The following is a 24,240-nucleotide window of genomic DNA, read 5'->3' as shown; positions in this document are numbered from 1 at the left end:
GCCCACAGAAATTCCTCTGGTCACGTAAGATTTTGTACCCGGAAAACCATTAAGCTATTGGATAAATATTTTGTTAGGAGTATAAAGCACTTTACATAGTTATATTTCTTTGTTATGCCCCAATTTATTTATGTTTGAGCAGGATTAAACACTATTTCTATTAGCATAAAAAGTTACATATGTAGCAATTTGTATTAACTTGTAAACACGTACTATAATGATACTTTTATTGTAGATGCCTGGAATGATGCAATCAGTGATGCCTGGAATGATGGCACCCCATATGTCTCATGCTCCCATGCAGCCTACAGGACCGGTAATTATTAAATCTATATTTTGTGATTTTAAACCGTTGACTAACTGTATTTTATTTTTAACCTAGCATACAATGAATATTTCCCCCCCTGTTTGAATAATTTTCCAGCTATGTTGTTAATGGCTTATTCTTATTATAAGGTACAGGAGTGTGTGATTTATTTCCTACTTAATGTCAGGAGCAGTTGTCGGGAATAAAGCACCCAGAGTAAGTGAAGTTAACTCTTTATTAGCAGAAATGTCTGTTCAGGAGCCCTGGGCCTGATGAGCACAGCAATTCATCTCAGTAGATCTTGTCCCTGTGAGGCAGTTGTAGAGGCTGAAAGTCCCTGCCCTCCCACAGCTGCCTAAATCATCTCTCCCAGGTCCTTCCCAAGCATTCTGAGACTATGCTGACATGCCTGTCACTGCTGCTCTCTCTTCATGTGTCTTCTGGTCCTGGGAGACCCAGGGGAGGAGAACTTGTAGTAGCAGGACAGGGAGGCACCCTGGCTTCTTCAACAGCCTGACTCATCTCTGCCTCTTGGCCTCCCTCCTCTCCTCCTGATTCTGGACTTCTTTCTGTCACAGACTCTCCCTTCTCACTAAGCTATACTTTGTTATTCTAGTGCAGGGATGGTAGAGTGTAACTCCCATCATCACTGACAAATAGCCATGCTGCTTAGGGCTGTTGGCAGTACAACAGCCTCAAGGGTCATTCTAAGTAACCTATTGTGCACATTGCTTACAATAGCCCACTCTTCAATGGTAAAACAGTAAACTTTAAAGATTAAGTAAACAATAGTTTAAATAAACTACAGTTTTTCTTATCAAATGTAACAACAAACTGTGGTTAATTTTAAAAGGTACTGGATTCTGCCATAGTCTTGAAGCTGTATCAGAGGTGGAGAAGACGAGAGGCATGTCTAGTGCTAAACTATATGTTATGTCTTCATAATTCAGTTTCATGCATTCAGAATATGTAAAGCTTCCTAAAACACCTGAATAGCAGCTTCAGGGACCCAGGGAATATTTTTACAGCATCAGAGCTATGCTTAAAGCAGCAAATGCTAAAAGATAAGTGGCAAAACAAAAGTGGCACACAAAATGACTTCTCCATTCTCTTTCCCCCCCTCCCAGCCCCTTCCCCCCGTTAGAAAAACAAAATAAATCAAATTTTATTATGTGACAACTTACTCGAGCAGATAGTCCTGTATTGAAGAATTCTTGAAATAATGTGAGGTGATGTGAAAGGCCTGGTGATGTCATGAGCCTTGTCACCCGATTGTGCTGCTGAACATTTAAGGACAAGGCTCCCTCGGGAAATTTGTTTAGCTATGGCATATTTATAGTATAAATCTAAAGGTTTTTTCTGGTTAGGTCAAATTATCATAAAAAAGATTTCATCACCTCTCACTTGACTAACATAGTGTTGCTATACTGTTGCATCACCTTCACAGTAATTAATTGGAATAACAGAGAGCAATTCATAGGATTTCAATTTCAAGATTAATTGGTTCAATCTTTTGAAACAGTCCTTTGAAGATTTTCCAAGTTTAGCGGTTGGCAGAACAATAATATGGTTCACCAAGCGCCTGTTAACGAATTGCATTATCTAGTCATGTTTAGTGCCGGCTTCATCTTTCTCATAGCTCCTTTTTAGCATCCAGGAGAATGAGGCATGTCGTAGCAGACATTTGAAAATCATATTGGAAGCGCTATCAAAAACATGACTAGTAGGGCTGCTTTGATAGTGTGATGTGTAGCTTTATATACAGGCAGCAACCATTTTGTGCAGAGGGTTCGTTCCCAGCCCTTGCACACATTGGTGGAGCACAGATAAGTGCGCTCCATTACACCACACCACACACACGCATCGGCGATCGTGTGTCAATTGGATGTGCCTAAAATGGTCACCACCCACATAGCAGAGTTGCTTCTTAAGCAGGGGTTAGGTTTCAAAGCAAAAACTACCTTATCAAATTCCCAGTATTACCTTGTTTGTAGTGCCTTCCTCAGTCTCTGTATTTTCTTATTGGCTGTTGGCTGGCAAGGGGGCTTTCCTACTGGCTGACAAGTGGGAGATGGCTTGCAGGGACACCTCCATTGCTCCACTACCTCTCTTCACTTCTCCACGTGTGAGTGACCTACCGAAGTTGGGAGGGGGAGGCAGAAAGAAATACAGGCAGGCAGAGGAAAAAGGCTGGGGTGGATTCTTAAAGTTGCACATAGGATCCTAACTTCTTTAAAATGGAAAAGCTTCATCATCCCTTGTTCTTCACTACCATTACTTCATTTTGCAAAGCTATGATATGTTACTCACTGGTTGTGGTGGCAAAATAAGGTTGGTGGTTGTTTACCAGGGGGTAGGCATTACAGGGCAATGTCATAATGTAGTACTGGGTTTAAGTCCTCAGTGGGACGAGAGTGTGTGAGAGAGGGAGATGCTGTCTTGTTAATATTTTACATTCCAAGAGTGATTTCTGTCTATGAAACAGTAACTGCTACCAAGCTCCTATAGTTGAATTTGCTTAAGTTAGCATGTAATACATCATGTAAGTTTTAACTTTTTTTTCCCCCTACAGCCAGGAGTAAACAATATGGATTCTCAAATTGGTATGTAAAAAGAATTCACTATTTATTTAACAATTTAACCAGAAAAGGTTCAAAACTAAAAAGAAGTTTGTTAATAATAATGTGGGTTAAAATTAAGAGTTTATTCAGTTACAGGCAACTCCTCTTTTATGTGGGGGTTCCATTCTGAGGTACCAAACGTGTCAGCGGGCCGTAAGTGAGCCTTCCACCCCCATTCTTCCCCTTTGTGGTGCCGAAAATGGTGCACATGCCAAACATGCACAAATGCCTGTATGTAAGGAGAATTTGAAAATATCCCTTCTTCCTATTTACTAAAACATTGAGGTGCTTCCCACTCTGTTGACAAGGAGGTAGGATTTTTTTGCGGAAGGATTTATCTGGGATTGAAGTATGATGCACCTCATACTTACTTATTTATGAATTTAAATTGAAAGAGTTTGTTCATTTACCAATGGAGAATTTCACCAGCATCTTTCCCTCTATTTCCAGAGAGTGAGTGTGGCATCCTTGCATACCTAAAACATTTACAAGCACAAGAGGGAAATTTCACTAGGCTTGGGAACCCTGAAGTTTACAGAAGCACAAAAAAGTTAAAAAATAACACTTTTGGCGGGGGAACCCCAAAAATATCCTTATAAGCTCTGAGCTTACCCACAGGCCATGTAATGCTGACTGATTGATGGGGAAGGAATGGGAAATGGCAAATCAAGGGAATATCATGTAGGGAGACATGGCTGTCTATGACTGGAACACTGAACAGGAGCATTGCATGTTACAATGTTTTGTTACAGGTCCCAGTTTTAGCATGTGAGTATTGTCTCTTGAACGTGCTGGAGTTGAATATAGTGACTCTTGCATAAAACTGTGAACATGACAGTTAGATCTTCATCGTTGTCAACATTGTGGATCATTCGATTTTGAGCATTCATTTCAGATTCTGGCCTTCCTGTTCTGAGAAAATTATTCATTTGAAGCTCAAAGTGAATAGGCAGGAGTAACTGAGAGATTCTTGAAATATTCAGTGAGCTTTAGAGGGAAAGCTTTTATAACAAGAAGTGACTGGCTGCATCTACTATCTGCTCATTGCCAGAATGTAAATTCATAATACAGTCTGCTTGAAATGGTTAATTGTAAGTCACTTGTAAAATTTAACATGTATGTTTTCATGTGGTCTGAAAGTCTTTTGAGTCACATTAAAAGCAAATGTGGAGGTGTGGATTGTTCTGGTTGTGCTGAAATGTAGTTTATCATTTTATATTTCATAGGTTTAGCCCCCCCAGGAACTCAGGTAAGCAAGGAACTTTTGTTGCTTGGGCAATTTAATAATTTCATGTATTAAACTTTGTCCAGTTTCCATGATTTTTCTCCCTTCCATGCTAAGGCGAGATTGCACCTTGCCCTGTGTGTTGGATGCCTGGGTTCCTTTACATACCTTCCAAACATCAACATGTATGCATAACAAGAGTGTATGTGCATAAAATACAACAACATGGTTGACTTTTATGTCAGCTTATCTGAAACACGTACATGAATGAAATACATTTTATTTGCTCCCAAAAGTTCACTTTCTTTGGAGAGGTCCTTTTCGAGCTCCTCACAACTTCTCTTTTTTAATGACCCTGAACAATTTAATGTTATCAGCAATTTAGCAAATTGGCCACCTCACTACTCATCATTTACTCTAGATGCTAATAAACTAATAAGCACAGCTCCCAAAATCAGCCCATAGGGGACTCCTTCCATTCATAGAACTGCCCATTTATTCCTACTTTCTGCTTCCTGCTACTAAACAATATGTGATCCACAAGAAGAGATCTCTTCTAAATCCATGACATCTAAGCTTATTCAGAAAGCTTTGGTGAGGTATCTTGTTGAAACCTTTTTGAAAGTCCAAGTACACAATGACAATCGGTTCACCTGTATCTATAATGTGCTCTTAAAGAACTCATAATATGTTCGTGAGACAACTTGCTGAGAACAGAAACAGATGCTTTTGAACTGTTACTGGGTATGGTGGGGGAGGTTTTTAGCATCTTTCTGAAACTGCTGGGAGCTCTGTCTCTGTGTTTCCTCTGAATTGGGAGAGGAGGTTGAAGGGCTAGATTGGTGCTTGGAGGCGGTAATGGCTATGGACTAGTAAATTAAAGCTGAATTCTGAAAAGACAGGTGCCATATCTTCAGAGCTTATGAGTCTGGAAAATGGGGAGATGGTGTGTTCTGGAGGAGGTAAACTCCCCTGGAAGGAGCTGTCACTGGATGCCACCATACCTGCAGCATTCTAAGCTTCCCATTGACCTGATCAAGCAGTCTCTTTGTATGTTCTTATCACAGACTGCTCCTGGAGATGTAGTGGCATCTTGTGAGCAGGAGACTTGGAGAGGGCAGCTAGGACTGCAGACCGAGGAACAGGAGTGCTAGATAGTGGTGGTCTTTGTAGAGTTGGTAGCTATCACTTCCCAGAAGATCCCTGGTTTGGAGAAGACGTCTGCTTCACCTGACTACAGATTTCAGGAGCAGATGAGTTTTGCCTTGACTTCACCTTTGCAGTTATTCTGGCATGAGTCCTCTGACACTGGTTGGGACCGCTAATGCCACTCCTAGTAGTGAAGCCCAGAATTAATGAATCATGCATGGCTTAGCATTGCATCCGAATGGGACCATTTTACAGATTGGGGGTATGCTGTACTTATGGCTGTGTATTCTTCTGTTTGCAATCTTACATTGTTTTAAAGAAAAAGTTAAGCTGCTATATTTTCTTCAGAAGTGTGCTTTCCTCTTTAATATTTAGCCTACACCTCCAGTAGTTTGTTCAGTGCAGCAAGTCACCCCAGCCAACAGCTCTGCTAATGAGGAACCTTCGAAACAGGTATCAATTTACCCCTGTAGACATTTTTGTGGCACTTTGTCTTGCACTTCCTAGACATGTTGCAGAATTTATTGATATGAAGCTTTGTTTTTCATAGAAATCTATGTGGTCAGAGCATAAGTCACCAGATGGAAGAACATACTACTATAATACTGAAACAAAGCAGTCTACCTGGGAGAAACCAGATGATCTCAAAACACCTGCAGAGGTAAAATAAACAAATTGAGAAGAGTGCCTATTTAATTGACCATGTTTTCAGTGAGTATAAAATGCCTTTTATCACTGGAGTGTGTGCCAGTTTTCCTTTCCAGCTGCAGCCATTCGTGCCACATTGAATCCTACTCTGGAGAGTTCCCTAAACTTCAGGATTAGCTTTTTGAGGGGCTGCAGTGGGAAGAGGGTGCCCCAAAAGCTCCATTACAGGCATGGTATTTCACGTGCAGCCCTTTATCTTTTGTCCTTTGTTTCTTTTGATATGGCTTTGCATGCCTCTCCTTTGATTTTATAGGCATTTTTAATATATGGCATGTCATATTACGGAATGATTTTTAAAACTTTTTTCTAAACATTCTGTTCTCTAGCAAATGTTGTCAAAATGTCCGTGGAAGGAATATAAGTCTGATTCTGGAAAGCCTTACTACTACAATTCCCAAACAAAAGAGTCACGCTGGGCAAAACCCAAGGAACTTGAAGATCTTGAAGGTAAATTTTGTGGGACCTTTTTTCTGTCTTGATTTATAGCTAGCACCTATTGGGTATAATCCAGGGCTTGTCTAACCTGTGGCCTTCCTGATGTTGTTCAGCTTCCATCAACCACAACCATCATGGCTAAAATGATGGTAGATGTTGTCATGCCGCAACTTCTGGAGAGCCAAAGGTGGCAATCCTGGCATACACCGTATTCTCTGGGTAGCAGAGATAACTCTAGTCATTGGATTGGATACTATTATATACTGAAACTGTCCCTAATGTAATAAATGTCTTTATTGGGGGAGGAAAAGGGAGAATATGTTGGCTAAGCTGTCATGGACAAAGACGAAAATAACATAATTGACCACAATAGCTACTGTGGAATCACTTGAAAGAGCAGCTGTCACCCAGTAGTAGTAGCTTCCTTCAGTAATTTTTAAGTGAGAGAATTGTTGCCTCTATTCCCAAGTTCCACGCAGAGGCCACAGTCTTACTTTGCAGCTCAATATTTTGATACAATTTATTGCATTTGGATCAGTTTAGTACTTGTCTTAACATACTTTATCTTCTAATATGCAGTTTTATTCAACTTATAAATAAATCTGACAACAATTTATTTCTTTTGTGCAGCAATGATTAAAGCTGAAGAAAACAGGTATGTTTGAAAATATTTTACTCGAGAAAAATTCCATGAGCTGGGTCTTTTAAAAGAAGGATGGTATCAATACATCTATATTTACACTAGCTGTTTGTGGGTGGAGCAGACTTCCACTTGCACACTAAACTTCATCTTCGTCTGCTCAGCTGCCTCCACATGCATTATTGCATTGGGTGGTGGTGGTGGTGGTTGCCTTAAAACAGACATTTTATTTCAGAATCTTCTGAGTATTTCTTAGTACTGAAACATATTGTTGTTTAGTCATTTAGTCATGTCCGACTCTTCGTGACCCCATGGACCAGAGCATGCCAGGCACTCCTGTCTTCCACTGCCTCCCGCAATTTGGTCAAACTCATGTTGGTAGCTTCGAGAACACTGTCCAACGATCTCATCCTCTGTCGTCCCCTTCTTCTTGCGCCCTCCATCTTCCCCAGCATCAGGGTCTTTTCCAGGGAGTCTTCTCTTCTCATGAGGTGGCCAAAGTATTGGAGCCTCAGCTTCAGGATTTGTCCTTCTAGTGAGCACTCAGGGCTTATTTCCTTCAGAATGGATAGGTTTGATCTTCTTGCAGTCCATGGGACTCTCAAGAGTCTCCTCCAGTGCCAGAATTCAAAAGCATCTTCAGCAATCAGCCTTCTTTATGGTCTATCTCTCACTTCCATACATCACTACTGGGAAAACCATAGCTTTTACTATACGGACCTTTGTCGGCAAGGTGATTTCTCTGCTTTTTAAGATGCTGTCTAGGTTTGTCATTGCTTTTATCCCAAGAAGCAGGCGTCTTTTAATTTCATGACTGCTGTCACCATCTGCAGTGATCATGGAGCCCAAGAAAGTAAAATCTCTCACTGCCTCCATTTCTTCCCCTTCTATTTGCCAGAAGGTGGTGGGACCAGTGGCCCTGATCTTAGTTTTTTTGATCTTGAGCTTCAGACCATATTTTGTGCTCTTCTCTTTCACCCTCATTAAAAGGTTCTTCAATTCCTCCTCACTTTCTGCCATTCATCCCGTCCAGCCTTTCACATGATGAATTCTGCATATAAGTTAAATAAGCAGGGAGACAATATACAGCCTTGGCGTACTCTTTTCCCACTTTTGAACCAATCAGTTGTTCCATATCCATTTCTAACTATAGCTTCCTGTCCCACATAGAGATTTCGCAGGAGAAAGATGAGGTGATCAGGCACTCCCATTTCTTTAAGAACTTGCCATAGTTTGCTGTGGTCGACACAATCAGATGCTTTTGCGTAGTCAATTACAGATGTTTTTCCGGAACTCTCTAGCTTTCTCCATAATCCAGGGCATGTTTGCCATTTGGTCTCTGGTTCCTCTGCCCCTTTGAAATCCAGCTTGCACTTCTGGGAGTTCTCGGTCCACATACTGCTTAAGAGTGAAACATATACATTACCTAATAGAGGAGGGGGATTTGGGAACATATTAACATAGTTGTTCACTTCGCCTTTTCTTTCAAAGAAATTTCAGAACTGGCTTTTGTTAATTAGCATGGCAAATTAAGCTAACTGTTGGTCTTCAGCACTGCATTCTGCAAACCTAGAAGTCTGCAGTTTTTTTCATAATGTGTAAGTTTACATTGGACAGTTGGAACCAGTAATCTGAAAGCCATATACATCAGACCCTACCTTACGGATCTCTACCAGTAGAGAGCTGGCAGGAACTATCCTTCCATTCATGCTTTTCCTGAAAACTATGTTGTTTAGGCTGGCCAATTGCACTCTAGAAGATTTAATGATGTTTTTAATGTTATTTTTATGCTGATTCTATGCTCCTTGAATTTTTAAAATGAAAGTATGTGTTATAAATACATAATTAAAGACATAAACCACAATCCAGTGGCCAATCCAGGCTGCCAAAATCTGAAGAGAAATTGGATTTCCCCCGGAATAATTCTCAATGATAAATGCATTGTTCCTGTGATTGGCAGGGTTATTAACACAAATATGATGTCTGCTGTTTATGTAGCGGTAAACCAGAGGAATCTGTTCCAACATCATCTGCAGTCGCACCAGGGGTTACAAATGCTGCAGCCATTGTTCCTGAAGCTCCTATAGCTGCCCCAGCAATCCCTGCTGCTCCAGCTGTTGCATCGGCTCCAGAAACTGAGCCTTCCACTGTTGCTACTGTTATAGAAAATGAAAGGGTCACTGCTACAGCTGATGAGCAGATACAGCCAGCTGCTCCTGTTGTACAGGAACAGACTGCAGAAGTTGTGACAAACTCTGTCGAAGAAGCTCCTAAACAGGAATCCTCAGAGTAAGTAATGCTATGTCTAGTTGGTGTGCACTAATCTCTATTTTTTTTCAAGACAGTACTTGGGGTGGGGGGGAATTGGATTTGGCAAAAAAAAAAGTGGGGAATGCGAAAGGAAATAACTTGCCTTGCACGAATAGACTTGGTTAAAATAAGGAAATAACTTGCCTTGCATGAATAGACTTGGTTAAAATAAGGGTTAGGAATTGTTTTGTACTCCATAGCAGACAGATGAGGAAATTGGTGGATACAGAGTCAACCCTCCCACTCCTTGGGAGCCTACCTAGCAAATTTGGAGTGATCCTCCCTGTAGATTAATCTTTCTTTCTCCATTCCTAAGTGGTATGTTGTATTGCCACTTATAAGAGGCAGAAGCACCTAGTTGATCTCCCTTCACATCCAGTGAGTGGAGGGAGATCAAGACTAGATGCAGAAGGCTTTCATGTGCATCCTGGGAAAGTGAAAAGGCTTGGCAAGGTGAGATAAGCATGAATGGACTTGACAGTGCCATGTCCAAGCCATTATTTTCTTCCTTTGGATATATATATATGGGCAGTTCTGTGGAACAAAAGTTTTAGAACATGTTTAAGTATACTTTTAAAATACTATGAATAATGTAATGTGTAGTTTGGCCGTTGAAGGGTATATTTCAACCCAAGGGCTGTACTTCCCTCATAGCTAATCTTCCAGGCTATGCTACATACTCCCCATCCCCCCCCCCCCGCCTCTCTCTCATGTCCACATTCATTCAAATCCAAAAAAACCATTCATGTGTATTCATTTGCAAACTCATTTGTACATGCACCATGCAACACGTAGGCTGTGTAAACAGCCAGAAAGTGTATGAATTGGTTCATGGATTGGGTTTTGAAAAGAAGTCAAGGGCATTTCATACATAACAGTCTTATGAACGCCTTATTAAATTGCCTTCAGCCTTTACCTGATTTGCAAGAAAACTAGCACTTTAGAGCAAAGAGCTCTTTAAAATTACTGGTCTGATAACTATTGTCAGGTATGAAATTGCTTCTTCCTTCTCAGTGGAGAACCAATATATTTTTAGTTCTGAAGGAATCGGAACTACCCCATCCCACATAGGTCTAGAGGGTCTATCGACTCTCAATAGCTCTTTTTGGGGGGTGGGGGAAGAGGCAGGGAGTTGCATGGTTTGTAGTGGAAAGGAGGAGCCAGGAAAGCCCTGTTGCATGAGCAGTGATTTGCTTGATCTTTTAAGGATTTAACCCACTGGCTAGGAGCTGTCAGATAATGCTGTATCCTGGAACCACATTACGCCCGAAGTCTGTTTGGGTTCATCTGTGTATGCTGTCACTTCCTGGGAGACATTAGCTCTATTGTTTACAGTTCCCACTCTTAGTGTCTCTTACATTTAATTAGCACTGGTTTTTGCTAAAGCGGCATGCTGTTCTTTAAATCCATAGTGTTGCCGCCAAAAAGGACGAAGAAGATGCCCAGCCAGTTAAAAAGACCTACACATGGAATACAAAAGAAGAAGCTAAGCAAGCATTTAAAGAACTATTGAAAGAAAAGGTTTTTAAATTGAGTCAACTACTGTTTAAAATTTCAAGAATTGCAAATATACTTGAGTTGAGAGAATTGCTGATTTTGAAAGACACTTTATGGAATAACATTCATATTGAAGTAAACATGGAAAGAATATTCTAGCCAAAATGTACTTGGTATAAACTTTCACATCATGCTCCAGTATTGGTGAAAAATTCTTACATTTGTTTAGGTCTTTTGCGGGGGGGGGGGCAGTGAGACCAAAGAAGGAAAGACAAATGAAATTTTTATGTGAAAAGAGCATTCTGGTGGCACAACAGTTCCACATTTGCAGAATTGGCCCGGGGGGGGGGGGCGGGGGTGGAATGAAGAGAAGGAAAAACGGTTGTGTTTAAAAACTTCAATTATCTGCTTACTCTTTGTAAATTCTCACTCTGAAGAGTCAGATGTTGCTTTATTAAGTGGTATTACATCCCAAATGTTACTAATGAAACATCACTGCAGAATCAAAAGGACAAAGCCCTATGTTTAATTAGCTTACCGCCCTATCAAAAAAAATTAGAAAATAAGGAATGCAACACTAGCCATATTTACTCATGATAAGCCATAAACAAAGGCTAAATCATATACAAGCCAATCATGCATGCTTTGCTTCTCTTTACTAGCACTAAGGGCAAAGCAAATGACAAACCCTGGCTTAGTGCTATGTTTCAATCAGATTGTGGTTTGTTTCCTCTGTATGCTATAGGAAGAAACAAAGCAGTCCAGATTGGTGTGTTAATAGTAATCTGATAACTGTTTAAAAAAATTAAAAAATTGTCCAGTAGCACCTTCTGTTTCAGTGTATCTGAAGAAGTGTGCATGCACACGAAAGCTTATACCAAGAACAAACTTAGTTGGTCTCTAAGGTGCTACTGGACAATATTTAAATATATTTCGACTGCATCAGACCAGCATGGCTACCTACCTGAATCTGTTAACCATAGTTTGTTTTCATGAACGAACTGATTGATGCACCATTTCTAGAAGTGTAAGTAAATTATGAGAAGGCTAAAAATACTCATGAAGATAGAAAATGTCTTATGTACAAAATTTATCATTTCCTAGTTTTATGGTAGTTTTATCATTTTTACAGGAAAAGCAAAGAAATGTGACAGTCCTTTGTACAAATATTCTTTTATTTTTATAATAAAAACATACCAAGCAGAATATTTACCCACTTTTGCCACCAAATAATCTGATTCAGTGCATTTGACAACTATGCCCCACTGCACAGTTTAGATGCATCCATTCTTACCTTAGCTAGCATCCCTAAAGCTACCATTGCACAAACAGAAGTACTGATTGGAGGAGTTACATGATTTACTTCATGTCTTCATAGCGTGTGCCATCCAACGCCTCTTGGGAGCAAGCTATGAAAATGATAATTAACGATCCAAGATACAGGTATGCTGTTCCTATTTTCTTTTTAATCAACATGCTTTTAAGTAGTTGTTTGTATAAACTGATGTTCTGACTGCTCAAGTGAGCTCATGGTTTGAATGCTGCCCTAATGTTCCTATTTTCTGATATTTTAAATCTTTTTAAAATTGTGTGTTGTATGTTTTTTTTCTTCATATGCCACTTTGAGACACATGTAAAAAAAACAAGCTATGTATATATTTTAAATAAATAAACAAATTTAACTTGTTATTCTCCTGAATGGTTTTTTAAAACTGGGCTGTTGTTGTTTTTTTGAGGGGAAGCAGTTGTTTACTAAATACTTTGAAACTCTCCCCCTGTGTGCAGTGTTAAAAGGAATCTTCGTAAAATGATCAGTTGTAGTTGATACTGCATTTATCAATAAGTGTATGGCTTTTTTTCTTTAATTTGTAGTGCTTTGGCAAAACTAAGTGAGAAGAAGCAAGCATTTAATGCTTACAAGGTCCAGACAGAGAAAGAAGAAAAAGAAGAAGCAAGATTAAAATACAAAGAGGCAAAAGAATCTTTTCAGCGTTTCCTTGAGAACCATGAGAAGATGACATCCACTACCAGATACAAGTAAGATAAATCTAATGCATAATACTAGTTGTGCAGTTCAAAATTTAAAACTTGAGCTTGGGTTGACTTAAGAGGGGAATGTGAATTAAAAAACAACACTTTAAAATACTGTTTCAAATACTGTGCTATGGGGAATAACAATTTGTGCAAAGTCACTGTTGCAAGGTGATGTTCTCAAAATTCTACTTCTGCTGCCCATGCCTCCTGTCTGGTGCAGATTTATATGGAGGAGGAGGACCTGGCAGAAGTCTGTTCCCTCCCCTTTTCTGTTGTGAGTGAAACTCTGACTCTGCACCAATTTGAAAGTCTAGATACAAACCACGGTTGCCTCTGCATTTGTACAAAGACTGCAGTGTGTGAGAAGTTGTCACTGAGACTGTTGGCAAAATATGTATTGGGAATGGATGCAAGCAAGGAAGGGATCCATTGCTGTGTGTTCTAAAAATACAAAAACCTTTCATCAAAGCAATGGCAGAAGATGGAATACAACACATATAACTTTTTTAAAAAAAATCTATATTGTTAACACATTAGTTCTTTTATTTTAGCTTTGCAAGCTGGAATGATTTTGTAATATTAAACATGAGTTATGTATGATTACACATTTTGTACTCTCTTGGTTATCACACATTTGGCAAGGATTGGGATGTTGGCTGACTAGTGGGAAAGAGTGGGAGCAAAGTGATTTATAGAGCCTTTTTTCTTCTTATTTCTATCTACAGAAAAGCTGAACAAATGTTTGGAGAGATGGAAGTCTGGAATGCAATATCAGAACGTGATCGTCTTGAAATCTATGAAGATGTCCTTTTCTTCTTATCAAAGAAGGAAAAGGTAATTTATTTCTTCATATGGGGGGCATACACACCCACTTACTCCTCTTCCTCTTTTCTATAGATAAATCTGTCTTCCTCTACATTTTAAAAAATATCGTATCTAGATTTCTATAAATGACAATGTCTTTTCCTTAATGTGGCACTACTTAATTTAGTCCTGAACACAATAGAGCAAAAGCTTGATGTGGTGGTTACACCATAGGCATTTCTTGAAGATAGTCTTCTAGTCTATCCAGAATTATGCACGCATCCTGGCAATGAAAAGTAGTGTGATGTCTCTTTCTTCTTCAGTGATGAATTTATGCAGTTGCTTCAGACTGGCGGATTTGCTACAAAATGCCGCCTCTTAATAATCTGTTGGTAATGTTTGATACCGAGCATTTTAGCAAAACAAATGCCATTAAATGTATCATTTAACTTTTTCAGGAACAGGCCAAGCAGTTGAGGAAGAGGAACTGGGAGGCATTAAAAAACATCTTGGATAATATGGCTAATGTCACATACTGTACTACCTGGTCAGAGGCTCAGCAATATCTGATGGACAATCCTACCTTTGCAGAAGACGAGGAACTTCAGAGTAAGGAGACAGGGTTGTATTCCACATAGTGCTAAAGTTTCCCCCCTCTCCTTCCCCTCTGTGCCTCCTAAATCTGCTCCAGGCCTTCTTCCCACTCCGGAGCAGACTTGGGGACAGCATGAGGAAGGATTATCCCATTGCACTAGCACAAACATTTAGTTAAATACAACTCAAAATATCCTTGTTCCTTTATTGTCAGAATTTGATCTTAGTGATGATCTGATGGCAACAGCAACTCGGATCTTTAACCTTCAATCTAGCTTGCTCCAGTTTAGAGGTGGTGTGCCTGATAAAACAGCATTGTTACCTTTGGCAGCCAAGATTTCCCAACTCACATTGCTCTTGGTGGAGAATGCAGGAGCCAGCACTGCACAGACTTTGATCCAATTCAGACCTAATCAGTTTATTTTCCTTTATATGGTTTAGCAGTATTTTTTGTTAATATTTTGTTTGGGTGGGGTGTGTGTCCGTGCACATATGTATATATATATTTATATATTATATTACATAGATAGATAGATAGATAACATGAATATAAGCAAAGCACTTGGGTATCTTGGGTTTGGAAATCATTGAAAGCTCCTGTTACTTTAAAATCAAAAGCTTGTCATTGGTATAGCAGAAATGAAGGAAGGGAGTGCATGTTTCTGAGGCTTGCTACAGATTGCTCTTGTAGTGAGAAATTGCCATTAAAAATGTTGAGGCAGGCAAGGATGTTGAAAGACACTTGTCTGATGTCAGAAGCCTGCTGTACTCCTGGAGGCTCCCTGTGCACAAGTGGCTCCAATCTTCAGGCAGTTGCCCTCCAGAACATGGATGCTGATGAGAATGATGCGCGGGTCGGGTTAGCACATTTGCCCCATGCCTGTTCCTTCTTTTTTCCCCTGATAATGTAACATCTAAAGAGAGGGCTATGGTTTCCTCTGAGACTTTATAAAACTTACATGAGAAACAAAGCAAAAGCTTTGCCAAAAGCACGAACCAGATTTTTTAAGAAGGGCTTACCTCAGCATTGGGGAAGATCCAGTTGTGTCAACAGGCACAAAAAGATTCTCCCTTCCTCTCAGCCCCCCTCACCTCCTACCTACTGAAGCAGATTTTTTTCCCCCAGGGGCAGGGGGCTGCTGTGGAGGAGGAGAGGAAGGGAAGTCATGTTTGTGCAAGCAGAAGATTGTTACACAAGCAAATTACCACAGTTGGACCTTACCCTTCATTTTCTGAAATGTTTGTATGCTGCTTTTCTAGATATGGATAAGGAGGATGCATTGATATGTTTCGAAGAGCACATAAGGGCTTTAGAAAAGGAGGAGGAGGAAGAAAAGCAGAAGGGATTGCTCAGGGAAAGACGACGGCAACGTAAAAACAGAGAATCTTTCCAGGTTAGTGACAGAATGAACAGCTTCCTGCTATTAGGTGTTACAGGTATTCTGTAATGTGCAAATAATGAATGTAGATAAATACTAAAAGATCTTGCAGGTCAACATTTTATGGCTTCACCATAGTCTGATTTACCTGAAGTAAATTTATTTCTGATTCATCATCATCTGGCATGTCTGTCACAGTATGGCCCATGGTCAGGGATGATGGGAGTTGTAGTCCAGCATCATCAGGGAGCACAGGTTAGCCACCCCTACTTTAGACTGCAGTCCAAACTCCACTTAGCTGGTAGTAAGTGCCACTAATTCAGTGAGACTTAATTTCTGAGTAGACATTATTAGTATTGCAGTCCTAGGGGTATGTTAGATGCTTTTCCATTTGATGTCCACATGCTATATTGTAGCATTCTATGGGGCAGTAAAAATGACAGGGCTGACTCATTTCCATTTTAATATACAGGATTGTGAGATTCCCCATTTTCTACTGTTTCCTTTGCAGATATTTTTGGATGAGCTGCATGAACATGGCCAGCTGCATTCAATGTCATCATGGATGGAGTTATATCCAACCATAAGTTCTGATATTCGATTTACTAACATGCTTGGTCAGCCTGGTAAGTATATTCTCTCCTGCTTGTAGAAAATAAGATGGAGGTAATGCTTGTGCATTTTTGGTAGATAAAAGCAGGGTTACTAATGTAATAAGAAATGCAACTCTTGGGTTAGCGGGAGGTTTTGACCAATGTAGTTTCTTTCTTCAGGTTCAACAGCACTTGATCTCTTCAAGTTTTATGTTGAAGATCTGAAAGCACGCTACCATGATGAAAAAAAGATAATAAAAGACATCTTAAAGGTGAGGGGAAATGTGTTTTTAGTTGCTGGGAGAAAACCAGTGTTTCCAACCCAAAATGAGTGGGTTTAGATACCTTGAGCTGGGATTCCACACTGTCATGTTGTAACGTGAGTTTGTGACATCAAAATTTGCTGTTTTGCAGGACAAAGGATTTGTAGTTGAAGTGAATACTACTTTTGAAGACTTTGTCACAGTCATCAGTTCAACTAAAAGAGCTACCACTTTAGATGCTGGAAATATCAAGCTAGCTTTCAATAGCGTAAGTTGGGTTTTTAAAAATCCAGAATATTTTTTTAAAATCCTAATGTTAAGAAGACTTGATAAAATGTTTCCGTGTGCTGCTCTGGTTCGCCAGAAGCGGCTTAGTCATGCTGGCCACATGACCCGGAAACTGTACGCCGGCTCCCTCGGTCAAAAAAGCGAGATGAGCGCTGCAACCCCAGAGTCGGTCACGACTGGACCTAATGGTCAGGGGTCCCTTTACCTATGATGTATCAGAATTTGCTCTGTTAGTCATTTATAGAATCTAAATTATGGGTGGTGCCAAATGTTGCATGAAAAGACCTCCACTCATGTAACATGACTTCCTCTGCTCCTTCCTACACACACACCCCAAATCAGCTCCAGATGATTGAGGGACTCCCCAGAGGGGATTCTGGTGGTGCACAAGTGAAAAGAGAGGAAGGCAAAGTCCTACATAGTGAGTGGGAAGTCTGTTCTACTCATGAATGAATGGTTCACATTAGGTTCAATCACATGATTTGGTGGTGCGTCTGAACCACCATTATATGTGACACATGCACAGCAAATAATGAGAAAAGTACTCCCTTGCAAAATGGGATTTGATTGTTTTCCCTTTTTTCCATTGCCCTTACATTGGATGGTCACTTGGTTTTGTTTTGATGTAGCTGTTGGAAAAGGCAGAGGCTCGTGAACGTGAGAGAGAGAAAGAAGAAGCCCGCAAAATGAAACGGAAAGAGTCTGCTTTTAAGAGTATGCTAAAACAAGCAACCCCTCCAATTGAAATGGATGCAGTGTGGGAAGATGTAAGCATGTTCCATAGCATTTTGAAAGAGAATGTTGGTTACCCAGAAAACACTTTTTTCCCATTGTTAAATGAAGTGTGTGTGTGTGTGTGTGTGTGTGTGTATAAAACTATCAAAAGTAATGAACAGCAGCAATAAACCAATAATAGTTAAATGTATCGATCTAAGTAAAATTTCTTTTAAATGAAATTAGAAAGACTGTAAATGGAATAATAAAATAGGTGAAGTGCTTGCAGGGAAATAAATTGAAGGATTTTAACTCAAGTGGTCATGGGGTGGGGCAGTGGGGTGTCTTCCCAAGAGGATGCAAAAAGGTCCTGTTTAAGAGCAGAGATAATAGATACATTTTGGAATGAAATACACTTTTGAATGTTTTCTCACATTTAAAATTGTGGCATCAGATGCTCCAAACATGGATCAGACAGGTTTTTATACAGGGTACTCTTCTAGAAGTCAAGGAAGAATTAATCCCACTTGGCACAGTATGAATATTTGATGATTGGAAAAGCTTTGGATTATGTTCAGTGAGAATACAGTGGTACCTCGCAAGACGAAAAACGCGCAAGACGAAAGAGTTCCGTTTTTTTAGTTCCGCAAGACGAATTTCCCTATGGTCTTGCAAGTTCTTGCGAGTTTGTTTCCTTTTTCTTTAAGCCGCTAATAGCCGTGCTTCGCAAGACGAAAAAACCGCAAGACGAAGAGACTCGCAGAATGGATTAATTTCGTCTTGCGAGGCACCACTGTACTGGAAGGCATTTCTGAAGAAAATTGATGTGGGGTCTAAATTCTTAACCTTTATAAGCATCGTACATAAAGCACCTCATGTTTCTGCCTTTACCACTGGCTCTTGGCTAAGATTCAGCTACGCTAAGAATACCAGCAGGAGTGTGTTTCATCATTATTTGAACTGGTTTTTATGAACACAATACTTTTAACTAATACTCTATTGAGCCATAATCTTTCTTTTTAAAAAAACCAAAGTAATTTCTATACAGAACATTTTTATTTTATAAATTGAAGTTGCTGGCTAAACTGTATACATAATTCTTCTCTTATCTATAGATTCGGGAAAGGTTTGTGAAAGAACCAGCATTTGAAGACATCACTTTAGAATCAGAAAGAAAAAGAATATTTAAAGATTTCATTTATTTACTAGAGGTAACGATACTATGATAAGAGAATTGTCTGATAGATTTGAAACAGATTTTTAAAAACTTAACTTATTAAACTGATCCCCTAAAATAGAAGTGGAGAACCTTTTCTTCCTGTATCTCTTAGTGAAAATCTGTTGGAGCCTGGTGGGTGGGAGCCAGCTTGCTTATTAGAGTGGGCCGAAGGGGATTAGCTGGGTGGGTCGAAAGAGAATAATGTCTCACTGGGGCAGGAGCAAGTTCCAGCCATCCTTCAGGGGGCATCACCGGACCAAGTTATTTATTTAACAACTATCACTGACTGGGGAATACTGTGGCAAGGTGCTTGAAAGGGTGATGGCAGCCCAGCTTGGATCAATTTCATTCAGGCTTCATCTGGGGTCCAAATAACAGAAGGATGCTGTCCCTAAAATATTTAGCAGTAGGTGTCAGCATTTGCTATGCTATTGAAAGCATAGCTTTGTAGAATATATTTATGGGGACATTAGCTTCCTGTCTGAGAGTGATCTGTAATTAATTTTAACGGTTGGCATCATCCTTTTCATTAGATTCTATTTTTAATAACCTAAACACTGGTAGTGTATTCATCATCAGGAAGGATTACATGAAGATGTCAGCCCTCCAACTGTTGTAACTGCTCTTTAAATGTTGTAATTCATACATCCCAAACATCTTTCTTTGCAAGAAGTGTCCTATGTTTCCAAAATCTCATTTGCTGTTAAGAAGATGGAAGAGTATGAACAAGTGTGGCTTTGCAAAGCCAGTAAAAGCCAGTGTCCAAAAAGGCATGCAGTGCAGTTTCAAAATAAAAGTATATAGAGGAAGTATTTCAGAATAGAGACTTAAAGAGATACGCTATACATACTGTATTTGTGTAACAAAACGCATGCTTACTCTTTCAAATGAGTAATTTTTATTCTTTCAATGCTGCAGCATGAGTGTCAACACCATCATTCAAAGAACAAGAAGCATTCTAAAAAATCAAAAAAACATCACAGAAAAAGGTCTCGCTCTCGTTCGGTAAGCTAGAGTGCAGTATTCAGTTGGTTCTTTTTACCACCCAGCCTTTAATAACTAATGTTACATGTCAAATACTCTTGCTTTAAAGGGTTCAGAATCTGAGGATGATGACAGTCATTCAAAGAAAAAGAGGCAACGCTCAGACTCTCGATCAGTCTCCGAACGCTCCTCCAGCGCAGAATCTGGTACTTTAAAAAAAATTTACCTAACAAAATAGAGATTTAGCTGTTATCAACTTAAATAACCCTGATACCTATTTAATTTTAATGCATTAATAGAGAGAAGCTACAAGAAATCAAAGAAACACAAAAAGAAGAACAAAAAGAGGAGACACAAGTCTGTGAGTATACCTTAGTTTGGCTCTGTTCTCCCCCTACCCCACTCAATTTCTTGTATCTATCTGCAAAACAAAGAATTAAGGTGCACTTAATAAAATTGAACAACAGTGTGCTATTTTATTATTTGTATGTGAATTGTGAGACTGTACATTTGGTACAGCCATTTTTTTCTTTTAAAAAATCCCTAAAAAGTAGTTGTTGTCTTCCTTCCTAACTGAATTCTGGAAAGTTAAAGCATTCTGTATCACGGAAGTTTCCCCTCCTGAAAGCTCACAAGCTGCTAGATACTTCTCCTGAGCCAGAAAGTCTGAATCCAGTTTGTTGTGAATCATAGAATCATAGAGTTGGAAGAGACCACAAGGGCCATCGAGTCCAACCCCCTGCCAAGCAGGAAACTTGCACATAATTTCTGTGCTATGAATATGATGTACAGTTTAGAAGCCTTGCAGGTAGACAAGTCCCCCCATACCAGTTAAGACTTGCAGCCAGTTGGCATGAGTAAGAGCTAGGTCAGTCATGATTTTGAAAGTTGGTATTTTGAACATGGAAGACCCAGGTTGAAATGCCTGCCTGTCTTCCCCAGACTGTTGTGTGGTAAAGAGAATTGATTGGAACACAGGCTTGGGATATAGAAAGACTCTTGTGGAACTAGAAGTAGATTCCCATTGGCCCCACCCTTCTACAGTGTATTCTCTGTGCATCCTTGATTTACACTGTTTATTTTACTCTGTACAGGATTCTCCAGAATCGGATGTGGATCGAGAAAAAGACAAAAAGGAGAGAGAAAATGAAAAGGAAAGAAGTAGGCAAAGATCGGAATCTAAGCATAAATCACCTCCTAAAAAGCGACCTGGCAAAGATTCTGTGAGTTTGCTTGGCTTTATTGTGTTAACTATCTTACCAGTAGATTAGTGGTTGTGTGGTCTAAGGGTGGAAGGATCTGCTATTTCTGATCGGTGTCACTGTTGCTTGTTTTTTACCCATAATAGTTATGCTGCAATTTAAAAAAAACCTGGGGCCCTCCAGATGATGTTGGATGCCAATCAGCCCAGCCAGCATGGCCAGTCATCTGCAGTGATGGGAGCTATATTCCATTATCTGGACAGCCACAGATGTATTTTGATACATAAGCTGCCAAAACTATCACAACATTTGGAAAAGAACAAATTGGTGGATAACTGATCCACACATTGGCCCAAGAGGTCATTTTGTATAGCTGTAGTTTTGTTTTGGCCTTTCAAGTTTATATCCTTCCTTTAAACACCAGGCTTGTATAAGGAAGCATGGACTAAAGTGTAACATTATATCTTCTCTTCATCCACAAAATTTCCTGAGAGCTTATTAGCTGTAGCTGAAGACCTAAATGCAAGAATTTAATGATCCACATTTAAGTTTTGCTTCTGCCTGGCCCAATTACAATATAGACTGGCTCTGCTAATTCTCAATAGAGTGGCAACTGTGGATCATAATGGCTTAATGGGACGAAGTTATTGTGGTTCAAGCATAACAAACTATTATTTGGTCTCCAGAACTGTTTCTAGCTAATACACATCTCTTGTACAGTGCTACCTCGGGTTAAGAACTTAATTCATTCCGGAGGTCTGTTCTTAACCTGAAACTGTCCTTAACCTGAAGCACCACTTTAGCTAATGGGGCCCTCCTGCTGCTGCCGTGCTGTCGGAGCACAATTTCTGTTGTTATCCTGAAGCAAAGTTCTTAACCCGAGGTAATATTTCTGGGTTAGCAGAGTCTAACCAGAAGCGTATGTAACCTGAAGCGTATGTAACCCAAGGTACCACTGTATAAGCCTTAGAATTTACAGTGACCACCAGCCACTGATACTATATGTATTTACTCAAGGTGGTGATGTGTAGTTAACTCAGTACCTTCAAGTTAACAGTACTATTGAAAATCCACTGAGAACAGCAAAATGATCAAGCCACTTGGCTTTGCACTAAGCTGAACTCTGTTCTGGAAGTCCAGTTAGGATTTAGAATACAGTATGAGCAATTCCCCTTCCTCCCTGCGATTATTGAGACATCTGATGAGTTCATCCAACTCCTTTTCGAAGATGTAACACTAGGATTTAGCCCCCTAGACCTAAATCAGTTTGGACATAGCTTTTATGTGAAAAGGGCACAAGAGACTCCCGTGTTTGTTTGGAGTTCAGATTAAGTTACTTTCAACTTCAGAAAGATCAGATTCCTCAAGATCAACATTTTATATGGGATTTCTGTTCATAGAGCTGAAACATGTCATTTATTCTCTCCTTACATTTGACTTCCTGAATGTGGATTAAAAGGGCAGCATATAACTTTAGATAACATTGCCGTAGCATCGTAACCTGGAAGAGTGCATCCTTCTCCTTTGTTCTCAGTATGTTGTGCACCACTAAAGTTACTGTCTGCCCACTACTGTTGTGCACTACTAAAGTTACACAATGTCCTTGATCAAGTTTGACTTTTCTTGAGGGAGCAGTGCCAGCCACTCAAATGAAAAAGTAATTAAAAAAAATAGATTGGGTGCACTTAAAAGTAGTTATTTGAATTTGCTCAGTAGATAGGCCTGAGGCCTGTAATTTACCAGTGGTGCTAAAATTGTATAGTTTGAGAGTTTCAAGTGATTTTTAGTATGAAATCTTAGGTTGTCTAGTGATGGCCAAACTGCACTTCTTAATAAATACTGAAATGTTCAAAGTAACTACAACGACTGAATTCTAAACTGTGGGAAAGGGTATATCGATTATTTTTCATTGTCCTTTTTCAGGGTAATTGGGATACCTCTGGTAGTGAATTAAGTGAAGGTGAACTAGAAAAACAAAGGAGGACCCTCTTGGAACAACTGGATGAAGATCAATAAAAAGTATTTATACCAAATATGTTTACAATGTGATTTAATAAGAAATATAGATGATTCATTTCAGGAAATGGATTCCAATGTTCCATTGGCATAGCAATGGCTTTTCAGTTCTACTGCATAACTAAATATTTCAAATAATATTATTGTGTGCCTGGCAGCAAATTGTCAAAGACGGTGAACATTCAGAATTCAAGCTGAAGTTCTGCTTCTAATAAGCTAGGCAGCCTGTATATATACCCCATGCACCTTGGCATTCTTCAAAGAGCACATTAGGATGAACAGAAAATCTTTTTATTTTTGAGCCCTTTCAATAGCGGCTTGGAAAAGTACTTGAGCCTTTCGGGCCTCTTGTGTCTATAAAACAGCTCTTGCTATGAAAGCCTAAACTTGTTTTTTCTTGTCAAATAAGGTCTGGGGGTGGGTAAGGGGTGCACATGTTCTGTTCAGAAAGATGCTCCTATAATTTTCTTGGGCTCCACTTCTGTTGGGTTTTTTTAATTACTTTTTTATTTTGCAAGTGGAGGGAAAGGAAGAAGAGGGGAAAATATTTTTTCTTCATTTATGGTAGTCCAGAATCCATTATTGGGTTTTTGTGTATTACCTTGCTGGCCAAAATGATGTTTTAGGTGGTTTCTATTGAATTTTGACTTTAGGTTGAAATGTATATCGAGTTTCACCCTGAAGTGAATTTTTAGTGTCAAGTTTTAAAACTGAAAAATAGATTAATTAATGGAAATCCTAATAGGCCCTTAATTTTCAAGGCTGTAAGGTATGCTGATGTAATAACATAGCTGCCATTTTTTATTAGAGAAGAACCTGGTATATGTACAAAGAAAAAAACCAAATTGGCAAAGGGTATTATTTCAGCATTAATCTTAATGTTACAGAAAATAGTAAAATCAGACTAAATTGATGCAATATGTTGCCTTAAGGACTTCCGAAGAATGTACCACCAAGTTTTGGAAAGCAGTTGCAATACTCTTGTCTAGAAAATCAATGTTAACGTAATACTTTTCTTTTGAAAGATGTTGACCTAATGTTGAAAACCTGGTCTCCTTTTATTCTGTTCTTTTTCCTTTGTACTGAATAGATTCTGACCAGCCTTTGATTAAAACTATCAGCCCTATACATTGAGGAGTATTGACTACTGTGGTACAGACTCTAAAATCTTTCTGATTTGAATATTTTTGTACATTTTTATCACTTATTAAACCTTGTCTTCTAGCGTGCACTAGTATTTTTTCTGTTTTTTAAAAAT

At 39.3% G+C, this 24,240-nt stretch overlaps 1 protein-coding gene across 4 annotated transcripts in view; it reads left to right on the top strand.

Moving 5' to 3' along the window:
• The window catches only part of PRPF40A (pre-mRNA processing factor 40 homolog A), a gene marked incomplete at its 5' end in the record, with an annotated part of 62,078 nt that overhangs the window by 5,680 nt on the left and 32,158 nt on the right, over positions 1-24,240 (top strand). For 2 of the 4 annotated variants that reach the window (XM_083493710.1, XM_083493712.1), the window contains 24 exons: positions 236-316; positions 2,880-2,910; positions 4,155-4,177; positions 5,678-5,755; positions 5,853-5,963; positions 6,337-6,457; positions 7,076-7,100; positions 9,084-9,374; positions 10,808-10,916; positions 12,271-12,335; positions 12,765-12,929; positions 13,652-13,760; positions 14,189-14,339; positions 15,585-15,718; positions 16,215-16,329; positions 16,477-16,568; positions 16,711-16,827; positions 17,477-17,614; positions 18,677-18,772; positions 19,699-19,785; positions 19,874-19,970; positions 20,064-20,125; positions 20,859-20,987; positions 22,890-24,211. In XM_083493710.1, coding sequence (XP_083349836.1) covers positions 236-316; positions 2,880-2,910; positions 4,155-4,177; positions 5,678-5,755; positions 5,853-5,963; positions 6,337-6,457; positions 7,076-7,100; positions 9,084-9,374; positions 10,808-10,916; positions 12,271-12,335; positions 12,765-12,929; positions 13,652-13,760; positions 14,189-14,339; positions 15,585-15,718; positions 16,215-16,329; positions 16,477-16,568; positions 16,711-16,827; positions 17,477-17,614; positions 18,677-18,772; positions 19,699-19,785; positions 19,874-19,970; positions 20,064-20,125; positions 20,859-20,987; positions 22,890-22,982 — 2,520 coding nt within the window. In that variant the 3' untranslated portion in view covers positions 22,983-24,211. Of the gene's footprint in view, positions 1-235; positions 317-2,879; positions 2,911-4,154; positions 4,178-5,677; positions 5,756-5,852; positions 5,964-6,336; positions 6,458-7,075; positions 7,101-9,083; positions 9,375-10,807; positions 10,917-12,270; positions 12,336-12,764; positions 12,930-13,651; positions 13,761-14,188; positions 14,340-15,584; positions 15,719-16,214; positions 16,330-16,476; positions 16,569-16,710; positions 16,828-17,476; positions 17,615-18,676; positions 18,773-19,698; positions 19,786-19,873; positions 19,971-20,063; positions 20,126-20,858; positions 20,988-22,889; positions 24,212-24,240 lie in introns of those variants that run through there. The other 2 variants (XM_083493713.1, XM_083493711.1) reach the window with 2 other exon arrangements.

The sequence above is a fragment of the Podarcis liolepis genome (genome assembly GCF_965112155.1).
Source record: "Podarcis liolepis genome assembly, chromosome: 1".
Taxonomy (NCBI): Eukaryota; Metazoa; Chordata; class Lepidosauria; order Squamata; family Lacertidae; genus Podarcis; species Podarcis liolepis.
This window is presented reverse-complemented; position numbering and strand designations above follow the sequence as displayed.